The 14,085-nt window shown below is 30.5% G+C and overlaps 1 protein-coding gene across 1 annotated transcript; it reads left to right on the top strand.

Annotated features, from left to right (window-relative positions):
• The first annotated feature begins 11,851 nt into the window (after window positions 1–11,851).
• On the top strand, window positions 11,852–12,888 carry LOC107015179 (ethylene-responsive transcription factor 5-like). Its single transcript, XM_015215370.2, has one exon. It carries the CDS (start codon window positions 11,966–11,968, stop codon window positions 12,686–12,688), a length of 723 nt encoding a protein of 240 aa, XP_015070856.1. The 5' UTR covers window positions 11,852–11,965; the 3' UTR covers window positions 12,689–12,888.
• The last annotated feature ends 1,197 nt before the right edge of the window (window positions 12,889–14,085 follow it).

The raw sequence follows: 14,085 nt of genomic DNA, 5'->3' as shown, positions 1-14,085 counted from the left end.
AGAAATTTGACAAGGAAAACAGCGTGAGATCTTTTCATCTGCACAAGGAAATTGCATTCCTTGCTCAAGGTAGCTTATCAGTCTCAGTCTATTTTTCTAAGCTCAGTGACCTTTGGGATGAATTTGATTCCCTGATTCCCTGATTCCTCTTCCAACATGTAATTGTGAAACCTCAAAAACATTCACTGAGCACATACAAAAACACAGAGTTTTTCAATTTCTCACAGGCTTGAATGATTCCTACTCTAGAGCAAAAAGTCAGATCCTTATGATGCAACCTCTTCCCAATTTAAATCAGATTTATGCTTTAGTTATGCAAGAAGAAAGCCAGAGATCTCTTACTAGTGTTGTGTCATCCCTAGAAGTCACGGAAACCAATGCCTTGATGGTTAATAAACCTGCATCCAATCCCAGAACTAGAATATCTGATCTATTTTGTGATTATTGCAAAAAACCTGGGCATACTAGAGTTGTTTGCAGAAGATTAATTGCTCACACCAACGATAGGAACCTTCAGTCATCTAGAGGACATTAACATGATAGGAGAAATTATCAGTCTGACAGATATTATCAGGACTATAAACCAAAAATGCAACAACAATTTTATCGAAAGCCTGCTGTCAATTCTGTGACTGACGAATCACCACAGCAACCTGGTAATGACCCTGCAACACCACTTTTCTCACCTGAACATTACTATCAGATTCAGCAAATGATTCAAAGGGGATCCATGGAACCTGATATCCCAGAAAGTTCTAGTTTAGCAACTGTCAATAATGCTGATCTATCTCACAATGCATCTGGCTCAAACTCAGGTACTCCTTTATCCCTCCTCTCTCATTTAGAGAAGGTTCAATGGGTTATTGATACAGGAGCTACTAACCACATGGTTTTAGCCTTCGATATCTTGAATAAGCCTCAACAATTGTCAAAACATCTTCCAACTTATTTGCCTAATGGTGAGCAAGCTAACATCACACACACTTGTAGTGTAACAATATTGACTTCCCACCAAATTGCAGATGTTCTGTACATTCCCAAATTCAAGTTTAACCTGTTGTATGTTTCCAAACTCACAAAGGAATTACAATGTTTGGTTTCTTTTTATCCTGATCATTGTGTGTTTCAGGACCTCTCCAGTGGCAAGGTATTGGGGATTGATAGAGAATCAGGTGGATTGTATCTTCTCAATGATATAGCTCAATCCATCACACCTTTTACTTCTGCTTCTCCTGCTGTTCTATCTACTTCAAAAGACAATACAACACTCAGTACTTGGCACAAAAGACTAGGACACATGCTTATTGCATCTATATTGAAGATGGATAGGTTTTTTCATTTGAAAATAGATAGTACACGTAGTTTCTGTCCTGTATGTCCTTTAGCTAGGCAAACCAAAGTACCCTTTCCTCATAGTACTACTCATTCACATGTTGTATTTGATCTTTTACATGTTGATGTATGGGGCCCTTATAGAGTACCTAATGTTGATGGCAAAATATATTATTTGACTATTATTGATGATTACTCTAGATTGACTTAGTTGTTTCTTACGAGTTCTAAAGAGGAAACTTGTTTGATCTTAAAATCTTTCTTTTCCATGATTTCTACCCAATACAATGCCACAGTTAAAATTCTCAGAACTGACAATGGTTCTGAATTCATAAACTATTCAATTCATGACTTTCTTCATTTTAAAGGAGTCATTCATCAAACTACATGTTTATACACACCTCAACAAAATGGGGTGGTAGAAAGGAGACATAGATACATCCTAGAGATAGCCAGGGCCTTAAGGTTCGAGGCAGCCATTCCTATTACTTTTTGGGGAGATTGTGTTCTTACAGTTGTGCATCTTATCAACAGGATTCCTTCTTCTGTCCTAGGATATATGTCACCTTATGAGATTTTTTTAACATACCTCCTTCTTTAGATCATCTTAAAGTTTTTGGATGCCTAGCCTATGCAGTTAGTGTTGACAGAAAAGACAAATTTGTAGCTAGAGGATTGCCTGTTGTTTTCCTGGGTTATTCTGCCACAAAAGGGGTTATAAACTTTATGATTTGCATGCCAAAAGAGTGTTGTTTAGCAAATATGTCATATTTCATGAATCCGTCTTTCCTTTTAAACAAATGACTACCCTTGACCCTATCTTCCCTGTACTGCAGTTTTCTGATGATTTGGTAGTTGACACTTCCTCTCCAGCCTCAAATCCACACCTATACCTTCTCCTATGCCTTTGCATGAAGCTCATGTTCCTCTACCACCAGGGAACTCAATCAGGCATTGTCACATGACTAAGGTTGCCCCAAAATGGTTTACTGATTATGTGGTCAACACTTGTACCTATCCTATGTCCAACTACTTATGCTATGATTTGCTATCTCCTACCTATTCAAATGTCTTATTGCTCAAACTTGTGATGTGGAGCCTAAGTCTTACCATGAAGTTGTCAAGGATGATAGGTGATTCTTGCGATGCAGCAGGAAATAGATGCTCATGAAGAGAATGGTACATGGGATATTGTTGATTTACCTTATCGAAAGGATGTTGTTGGTTGCAAGTGGGTATTTAAGATTAAATATAAGGCAGATGGTCAAGTCGAAAGGTTCAAGGCGAGGCTAGTTTCTAAGGGGTTCAATCAGCAAGAGGGCATTGACTATTCAGAGACTTTTTCACCAGTTGCCAAAATAGTGGCTGTAAGATCTGTTCTTGCTGCTGCAGATTCCTCTCATTGGCCTATTTTTCAAATGGATGTTTACAACGCATTCCTTCAAGGTGATTTGGAGTAAGAAGTTTACATGCAAATCCCTTCTGGCTTTCACACAGGTTTTGTACACAAGGTTTGCAGGCTCAAAAAGTTCCTCTATGGACTAAAACAGGCCTCGAGGCAGTGAAACTTGAAGCTAACTGCTGCTTTGCTTGATTTGCGCTTCATTCAGAGTCATTTTGACTACTCTCTTTTCACTCTTAATATTGTCACTGCTGTCACTATTGTTTTGGTTTATGTGGATGATCTCTTAGTTACTGGATCTAATGTTGCTCTCATTCAGTTCACCAGAACTAAACTTCAGCAGAAGTTCTGGATGAAGGACTTTGGTGCTCTCAAATTTTTTCTTGGCATTGAATTTTTGAGGGCCTCTTCTGGTATTTTGCTAAATCAAAGGAAGTATGCCCTTGAAATAATTGTTGATTCAGGGCAAGGGGGAGCTAAACCTGCTTCTACTCCTCTTGATTTCAATCAAAGACTCACTTTATGAGTTTGATATAGCCACAGGAAATGATAGTAACAAGTTGTTACCTGATTCAAGAAGTTATTAAAGATTGATAGGAAGATTACTATACCTAACTATGACTAGACCTGATATTGCCTACGTTATCCAAATTCTTAGTCAATTTATGCACAAGCGAAAAGAATCTCATATGTTGGCTGCACTTAGAGTAATAAGGTACATAAAAAATGCCCCAGGACTTGGTCTGCTCATGTCTTCAGCATCATCTCATAGCTTAACTGCATATTGTGACTCAGACTGGGAAGCTTGTCCACAGACCAGGAAATCAGTCAAAGGTTATATGGTTAAATTTGGTTCTTCCTTAGTGTCATGGAAGTCAAAGAAGCAGGATACTATCTCGAGAAGTTCTGCAGAAGCTGAATTCAAAAGTATGGCATCCACTCTTGCAGAAATATCTTGGCTGACATAACTTTTTTAAGAGTTAGGTGTCTCACTTGTGCAACCTACTAATCTGCATTGTGATAGCAAGGTTGCAATTCAAATAGCAGCAAATCCAATTTTTCATGAGCGTACCAAACATATAGACATTGACTGTCACTTTGTAAGGGAGAAAATGCAACAGGGATTAATCAAGACTCAGTACATAGGAACTAAAGAACAGCCAGCTGACATGCTCACAAAAGGATTGGGAAAGGCACAACACTATCATTTGCTCATCAAGCTTGGAATGAAGAATGTATTTTTGCCGTTCAGCTTGAGGGGAGTATTGAGTCCAGTGACGTGGAAGTTAGTTAGGTAGTTATAACTAACTTATGTACAATTAGTTAACAGTGGTAAAACAGTATAGATTGGAGTTAGTTAGATAAATGCATTTAGCATTTTAGTTTCAATTCATGTATATAAGCAAACTGTAAGTCATTGTTGTATTATGATATTGAATTAAATGAATCTCTCTTCTTCTTCTCTAAACACTCTCTTTTCTTAATAGATTGATCTAATATCACAGCTCTAAATCCATAGTGTAATCCATGGCAGCTGAACTTTACAGATAACTCTATCTCATCCTCCGACTGTTCTTGAGCAATATTCCATTGAGAGACGTATTTGATTTTTTTTAAAATCCTTTTTTTTTGTGAAATCTTCGTTTGTTTGGATGGAGAATAGACATATTATAGGGTAGATACAAGCACACAAAGCAATTTCATTGGTTAAGAGCCTGCTATGCCGTGAGAGACGCGCACCAACCAGAACAAGTTTTGCAGATGCAAGACTTTTGGACAGCTATAGTTTTTACTGAACACAACTCTCAGTTTCGTCTAAAATCAGGTCCAAAGTTTATTCAATCATCAAAACTTTATACACTTGGACACAACTTAAAATAACACATAGATATGCATGTGAGATATACAAATATACAGAAGGATATACAACCGTACGTGGTACTTAGCTACGGTTTAAAAAGAGAATATGATTAAATTGGATAAACAATTACCAAATTTAATAGTAATAATTTTGTTTGGAGTGACTCTGATATGATTTTCCCATTTGTAAGGTCAGAGTTAGGGACATTTATGAAAAATAGTTATTCTTGTCGATTTTTAATAATAAAGAAACTAAAGTTAATTAAGTTCATTTTTTCAAATAGTTGAACCAAATCAAATTTAGAATAAATTTACTCAGTTCATTTTTTTTTCTTGAAAAATCATGACACAGAAGTGATAGTTGAATTGAAATGGTAACATAAAATAAAGTATAATTTACTTAAATAAAACTAAAAAAATTAAACTATTGAATGACAGCCAACGGAATATGATGTTAATAATCAAGAACGCTTTATGAAAATAAATATGGTACCAACAAAAAATGTGATAGTTCCTTAATCAGAAGTTTCGGGTTCAAGCTTTAAAAATAATTTATTTTTTTGATAAAAAATACTTTTTTCGAATAAAGCTACTCTATAGAATGAGAATATAAATTAATCAAGCTTTAGTATAAAAAATTTTACATTAATTTATTGATCTATTTTACTTTTGAAGCTAGAGACAATTTTTTATATATTTCAGCAAGAAAAACAAAATTCTAGTATTTTGATGGACTTAAATTCGTTTTGCAAAGAGAGTCAACGGCAACAAAGGAAGGGAGCATTAATTAATCGTTGGTCCACAGGAAAATGTTTTTGAAAAAGAAAAAAAAATTGACCAAATATTTCTTCAAGGGAAAGAAATCAAAGAATTGTATAAAATTAGAAAAATATCTCTTAAAAGTAATGAAGTACTCCATGAAATCGGATCACGGCTGTTGAAAAAAAACATTGCGGCTGAAATATATTTACCCTTATATTAATATACTTTTAATCTATTTAAAATAAGATGACATTTTTTATTTTTAGCAATTTTTAATTTAAACTTTGCGCATGAGTTATATGTCATATATGTATAAAGTTTAATCAGTATTTTAATTGTATTTTAAATTTAAGATCATAATATTTAAATTTTATTTTTTTAAAACTTTGTATCAATGCCAAGCAAATTTTTAAGAAAAAGATCTTTGTTATTTCGCAGAAAATATGATCTCATTGTGTTGATTAAATGAGAAGTTGCAACTGGTAATTTTAATATCTTTTTGTTTTATTTTATGTGATATCGTCTGACATAACACGATATTTAAAGAAAAAAAGAGATATTTGAAATTTATAATCCAAAACAATCTTTAGATATTATTTGTATAGTCATAAATCATTTATTTAATATTAATTTTTTTAAAAAAATGCTAGTATTTTTGGATAATCTTTTAAAATCAGATTATTTTGAAGAGTGTCAGGAAAACTTTTTTTGAGAAATAGCTTGTGTTTGATGTTTAATCAAGTTTTTTCAAAGTATTTTTAAAGTTACTTATCTGAAAAGCTTTTTATCTTTATTTCATTTTATATATAGAACTACAATATATTTAGCTTTTGCTTAGTACTCATTTTCTCCCCAAAGCATGATTCAATACATTACTTCTGTAAAATAAGAATTTCTAATCTAAAAACTTAACCAGATATATTTCTTTTATAAAAAAAATATTTTTATTTTTTAAAGTTTGATCGAACATATTATAAACTTCGCTATAAATATTTAATGATAAAATAGAATCAATACAGATCGTTCCGAAATTAAAGCAATTTTAATCCTTTGCAAGTTGAAGTAGATGTTGAATCATGAATGTAAGTCAAGTTTTTTGTCTATATTTTATTATTTTAAATTTTTTATTTATTTTATTTTATCTAATTAAATAAAATAATACAAAGTCGTTGAAAAGTATGTTTCAGAAGAAGCAATAAAGTCATCATGAGGTCCCTTTAGTCAGCACACGTGCCATGTTACGTATACGTACTTAATTATATATGGGCTTACATAAGAATTGTTAATGCTTCTTCGTACGTAAATCTTCAATTCAAAAGGATATAATTAATGAAAAAGACTAAGCATTGAAATTTAGAAAAGACTCATCTATATTATCAGTTAAAAATTTAATTTATTTATGTTATTATTTGTTTTATAAAATTATTTTTCATATGTGGCTAATTATAATTCGATTAATTTATTGATTTTTTTAAACAAAAAAATTTAATTTTATTTAGAATTTTGATTATTTTATTAAAAATCTTGACACATGTTCGATTGTAATTCGACCATGTCATCAATTATTTAAATTTAAAAAAGTCAAAAATTTAAATTCATTTTTTTTTCAGAATTATTATTTTTTAATCAAAAAAATTAATGACATGGCCAAATACAATTGGACACGTGTCGAAAATGATTTTACAAAATTACTATTAAAAAATAACGGCATGATAAGTCTTTTCTTGAACGATAATGATATAAATGAGCCAAATTTTTAACTGATAACATATATAAATTTTTTAAAAAAATTCAATAACATATTTAAGTCTTTTCCTTATAATTAAAACGCCATTACACATTATATTCTTATTTGATTGATGACCAGTCTTCGAAAGAATTTCATCGTGTAATAATTGGGTGATACAGCTATTTTCAGTTGTATATTTATTTTTTTCTTTGCTACGAAAAATAACAGGACTATACACTAGTTTGCAGGTGTTAAAATAGGCTTTCCTGGAAATATACATAAGTCAAATTATTTAGTCAAACAAGCAACCATTAAATATCCATTAATTATAAATTCTTATTGAGGAACAGACTAGTAGTACATTCTGTGTGTTTGTTTTCTTATGAAAAGCAGATCAATTTTTTTTTATGGAAAAAATAAACAAGAAAACTCAATTTAATAGTATGATTTATGGCAAAGAATATATATTTCTCATTCAAAACTACTTTAAAAAATTGAGATTTAGCAACAGAGAAATTTTGTAGCTAAACAATAAAATCTATCGTTAAATTTGACATATTTACATTAGCTACGAACAAAATAGTGATAGATCAGCGATGAAGTTCAGAGCTAATTTCGTGTTTCTTGAAGTAGTTAAATGTAATCATATAAGCGGTTTGAATTTCATTTTCTTACCAATGTTATAACCTCTTATTCTCTAATCATCATCAATCATGTGTGCCAAATGGTAGCTTCCTCCTAATTAAATAGTAGGAAGGCAGAGTTAAATTGTAGTTTTTTTTTCCACCAATTTGAACATCGCATAGAGCACATTCTACACCATTTTTAACCAACTTAAAGTAACATTTTATGTAATTTAAATTAAAGATCTAGAAAAAGATATAATCATCAAAATGTGATAAAAAGGGAAAATTCATTTAACATTACTTCAAACATGTAATGACATGTTTCCGTCGTTAGCAAAAAATCAATGGGAAAAGAATTGGGGCAGAAAACTTTTGAGTAGTGACTTGAAAAATTGTAGTCTAGTCAAGATTTGAACAAAACCTGAGTCAGGTGAGGTTTAGGGAAATTTGATAATGAATGGGGATTTATTGTGAATTTGATCACATGGGTAGATAGCTAAGACGTTAGGGAACCCGTACGACTTTACTGAATTGAATTTGGACGAGTAGAACTCTCGAAAATGATTTTGGCATGAAGGGATAATTTCTGAACGTCAAGGGTTGAAGATGTGTCGTGGAATGGGAGTTTGTAACTCAAATTCCGAAGTTTTGTCTCCATGCAAGTCTCTGCGGCGGAATTAATCTCGTCATGGTTAGGTCGTTCTGGCGGGTTAGGGTCCGCTATAGTGGGCAAGTCGTGACTGAAGTTGGGGAAAAATCTCAATTTCGTTATTTTTCTGAAACTTTGCTCTTAAGAGTTAGGAGACAATCCAGGACGAGTACTTGAAAGTTTTTCGCGACTTTTGGTGTTAAATGTAAGAATTTTACTTCCCTAATCCGTTTTTTTTGATTTGTAGGACTTAGATTCATGGGTAATTATCGATGTGGAGGGTCTTGGCCTGAAGTTGATGGTGGGAAAAGCCCTAATCGCACATTAGGATCATGATTTTGGTCTTGGGTTTGTAATAATCCGGATAAACTAGACCTTAATTTATTGATCATTGTGTTATATTAATTGTTTGTAGACTTAGAACAAACAGAAAGAATTCGAAAAGGAAAAAATCAAGTGTCTTATGAGGATTCAAGTCTGGTTTCGAGGTAGGTGATGGTTTGATTTCCTGTTTGCGTGATAAATATTGATTGATTGCTACATTGTATGCATATGTGTATGTGAATAGGGAAATGTGAATCGAACCTAATGAAATGATGATGTGTGAATAATACATGTCATTAAACCGCTACATGATTGTATGATTTGAGTATTGTTCATTATGGATGTGATAATGATTATGATTGTGTTGATTAGATCGGGTATCACGCCCCGACACATATATTAGATCGAGTGTCACGTTCCGACACATACTTTGAATCGGGTATAACGACCCACACACTAATAGCTTGAGTATGGTTTTGATGAGAGGACTGCTTGTGATTGGTTGTTTATGTCTACTTGTCATTGATAATGAAAGACTGTATGTTGCTATGAAATGATGATTGACCTATAATTCTGTATATGTGTGCTTATTGTGTTGTGATTGCTCATTGTATATTGTGCTTATGGGAGTAGTCGTGTGATCCTACCAATATAGTGTGTTGTGTAATGATACTGCACTTGCTTGTTCTTTGTTGAGTACATGGCATCTTCAGCGACTACTAAGAGACCTCATTTAGGAGATCACTTATCGAGACCGGATTGAAGGGTGAGCCAGTTCTTCCACGCTATCATGAATTTTCTGATATTTAGTCTTCGGACTTAGACTAGCTCTTTAGATATTTGTTATGTTTTAACTGTCAGGGTTGTACCCCTTTTCCTTAAACTTGTTGATCTTTAGAGTTTTGGTACATTGACAGTTTCTAGGAGTTGTTTTACGCAAATAATTTGGCAGTTATTTGTTAAACTTCGGAATTTATGGAAACTCCATAATTTTTTTTAGACATTTAAACCTGCTTTTGTATCTTTAAATATGTCAGTTTTCATTAAGTTGTATAGTTGGGTTGTAGTAATGGGTCTCCCACCGAAGAATTACTGTGGATATCAATCACGATGATCTGAGTCGTGACAAAACAACTAAATGTTTTTACATTTCATCAAACCACCAAATTTGTCATTAGATTCCTCAAACTATAAAATGCATCTACATTGAATCACAATAACATAACTCGGAATTTATCAAAATTAGTGGGAAAAAAACTAAATCCACTTAAGTAGCATCGAGAAATTTAGAAGAGGGGCTAGGCTTCGAATAAAAATATTCTGAAATGGTTTAAAGGGTTTAAGAACGAGGAAGAGAGTGATATATCGATAAATCATCAAATTATGTCACAATAAGAATATATTCAATTCAATTAAATAACATAAAATTGATACATAACGAAGTCAAACTATTAACGAAGGATAAATTTTATAAATTATATGCACTTATAAAAGATACTTTTGACTCTTTTCTCTTATATTAAGTTAATAATGATCCTTCAGAGAAGGTACCCAAAAAAGGTCACATTCTATAATTACCCGTTAGCATATATATAAAATACTACGTCTTTTTCAGAAGAAGAAAAAAAAAGGAAGTCCACTTTCATATTCAACTTGTGTTAAAATAATATTCACCGATTTAAAAGAAATATTTCTCATATATAATGTGCTAAAAGTTACATAAGATCTACTTGTAGTATCTCAGTATTCACTTCTCTCTTAGATTCTTTATATAAAATAGTAGATTTATGTGATATATTTTATTTTTTGAAAATTAAATAAATTAAGTTTAATAGTAAATTTGTGTATGAAAATTTTAATTTTTTTTAAATAAAATTAATATATTTATAAATTGCGTAAAAGATATTGTAAATTATAATAATTGATAATTTAAATATTTATAAAAAGAAATCTCACCTAATCTGTTGAAATGTGAACAATTTCGATTTAGATGTGTCCATATAGTAAAATAAAAAAAGATCTCAAGTTTTTCCCCTTGTTCTACGTCCATATATAGTATAAAATATTTACTTCTCATTTTCACTTTATTTGTCATAATTTGATACGTTTAACATTTTCAAATTTTTGTGATCTTATTTTATATTATTTTAGATTTATTGAAACCTGTGATTTTAGTATTTTGCATTTGTATGAATATAAAAAGTTTTAATAAAAAATATACCAACACACAATTTAGTTAAACATTAATAAAAAAACTAAGAGATCGAGAAGTATTGTAACAATTCAAATTCACCGCCAATGGTTAATTTCATTTTCAAATTATTGACTATCTTAAAAAATGTAAGTATATATATATGTATATATATATTAAATTTAAATAAACCTCAGATTTTGCACATGAATAAGATATATTCCTTAAATTTTTGTCAAAGCGTAGAGGTATTCAATATTTCTTTTCGATTTTATTAAGAGTTTTATATTTTTATAAAAATTTAAACACCAACTTGTTATATCATGAGATAAATAAATAACGTATCCAATTTAATTAATTAAATAAAAATATTTTTTTAAAATTATCAATAATTTAAAACGATGCTAATAATTTACACTCGATTCAAAAATATTGGTATACTTTATCTCATCATTAAATAGGATTCAGAAAGAGGGAAAAATAGAAGCAACCTAGAAATAGAACTCTTGGTGGAAGAGATAAGATTCATCCATCAATACCCAACTTTTTTAATTGAAAAACAACAACAAAAGAGACAAACAAACAAAGCAAACATCATCACTTTGTTGTCCCACATCATTTCTTTGAAATAATAATATTATAACATATATTTCGTCCGTCTATTTTTATTTGTCATATCATATTTTTATGTCTAAAGTTAAATTAGTATATTAATTTAATATATTAAATAAAAAATTTAAATATTTAAAAATTATATGAAAAATAATATATTTTACACATTATAACTTTTTACATATTAATATTAAAAAATAATATCATAAAATATTAATTAAAAATTTTATAATTTAACCTTAAAAATAAAAAATATGATAATTAATAATAGACGGAGTGAGCAATATTTAATTGGTGTATAACAGTAAAATGAAGGTTTATAGATTACCCCACCCCACATGATGCTTCCTCTCTCCATCTTAGAGGCCTCCTAGGAACCCTCTTCTCAATCTTCAAATTTCCACTCTATATAATCAACCCTCAACACACTCTTTTTTCCACACAACTTTGAATTTTAACATTCCCTTTAAAGAAAAAAATGGGTTCTCCACAAGAGACTTGTACTTCACTTGATTTGATTAGGCAACATCTTTTTGATGAATCTCTGGACCAGAGTTGTTTCTCTTTTGAAACAACTCAAACTTCAAATCTTGATCATATCTCAAGCTTCTTTAATGCTACTTCAAAAACAGAGTATGATGGTTTTTTCGAATTTGAGGCAAAACCACATGTAAATTCTCTGAAACAGAGTAACTTCAGAGAACGGAAACCATCTCTGAACGTAGCAATACCCGCGAAACCTGTTGTTGTAGAGAATATTGAGATTGAGAAGAAGCATTACAGGGGAGTTAGACAGAGGCCATGGGGGAAGTTTGCAGCGGAGATTCGTGACCCAAATAGAAAGGGGACTCGAGTTTGGTTAGGAACATTCGATACTGCTGTGGATGCGGCTAAGGCATATGACAGGGCAGCGTTTAAGCTTAGAGGAAGCAAAGCAATATTGAATTTCCCACTCGAAGTTGCAAACTTTAAGCAACAAAATGATGAGACTAAAACAGAGATGAAGTCATCAGGCAGTAAAAGGGTGAGAGGAGAAACAGAGGAATTAGTAATCAAGAAGGAAAGGAAAATAGAAGAAGAAAGAGTACTCCCAACGGCGGCGGCTCCATTAACACCGTCAAGTTGGTCGACGATTTGGGATGAAAAGGGTATTTTTGAGGTGCCTCCATTGTCACCATTATCTCAGCTTGTTATGATATAATTTGGGGTTTAGTATTTGATGAACATGCACCTGACTATAAACTAAGTCTGAGGTGAATTAGGATTACTATTATGTCTCTTTGGATCTTTAATCTTTAATAATTTCATTCATTAAGCGTTATTTAATGTAAATACGCAATCAATGTTATATTTGTTCAATTTATAATATAGAAATTTTAGAGCATAGACATTTAATAGGAAGCAGCTTGTTCATTGCACCAATTTTATTCAAAACTATTTTGTGTACTTGCAAGGGATTAAGTCCCAGTGAAAGGCTATCTCCGTAAAAATCCTCTTTAAAATCTATATTTTGTCGTTGTAATCGTAAAAACAGCATCTGGAATTATAAGGAGATTGGAGAGCTGAGCCTTTGACACAACAAATATACTCACGCTCTATTTGGATACTTATTGTTTCGTAATAAATTATATTGTATTGTACTCTATTATAGATACAATGTTTAGTTAGTCTGTATTGTTTGTTGTTATTTAATAATATTTTGATTTGATTGGATTGACCTATAGAAACTACAATTATATGTGTGTTATGCCATTATTATATTATACTCTCTTTATTTCAAATTAATTAAATAATTTAGATAATTTTTATTTTTAAATTTATTTATTTGTTCAATTTGTAAGATCACATTTAGAATGTTTTTTTTTATTATTTATTAATTAATATTTAATTATTTTAATTATAAATTTTAACAATAATTAATAATCGGAAAATGAAAAACTATACCTAATTTATAACTCAATTTTTTTCTTAAAGTACATAAAATACCTCTAGAATTTAATTAATTTAAAAATAAAGAGAGCATCGTTATGTATAAATGTTTTTTCAAAAGTTTAAGATATGCATTAACTGACATTGTGGAAAATAAATTTATGCAATTAAATTACTTAGAAATTAATTACAAGTAAGCTAACAAAATGACCAAAATAGCACATTTCATCACTTTGTTTTGTTTCAAGCAGCAATCTTTAAATGTATTTCAATATTTCCCTAATTTCAAAATAATTATCACGTTTTATATTTTAAAAATTAATTTGATTAATTTTCAAGGTTAACTTAAATTAAATTAATTTGTTATTTTGAAACAAAAACGCAGATATTCAAAAAAATATACGAAAAAATAGTATGAATTTGACTTTTTTCATATCAATGAAAAAAATACTTCTTAAAATATTGTTAAAATTCATTTTATTTGACGCTAAAAAAAAATTATGACGAGTATTTTATGATCCTAAAATGTACTATAAAAATGTACCTAAATGTCGTCCATCTTTAATTTTAAATATGTTTTGTGAAAAATTAAAAATTAATGTTTTTTGAAAAAAGAAAACATTTTTTTAATGAAATTGGAAGTTGAATTATAACATCAAAATATATATA

This window comes from Solanum pennellii, chromosome 3, assembly GCF_001406875.1.
Source record: "Solanum pennellii chromosome 3, SPENNV200".
Taxonomy (NCBI): domain Eukaryota; kingdom Viridiplantae; phylum Streptophyta; class Magnoliopsida; order Solanales; family Solanaceae; genus Solanum; species Solanum pennellii.
Note: the sequence above shows the minus strand (reverse complement) of the source record. Positions and strands in the feature narration are given on the sequence as shown.

Coding starts and splice junctions, on each gene's coding strand:
- LOC107015179 (XM_015215370.2), top strand. CDS start 11,966: ATGGGTTCTCCACAAGAGACTTGTACTTCACTTGATTTGATTAGGCAA.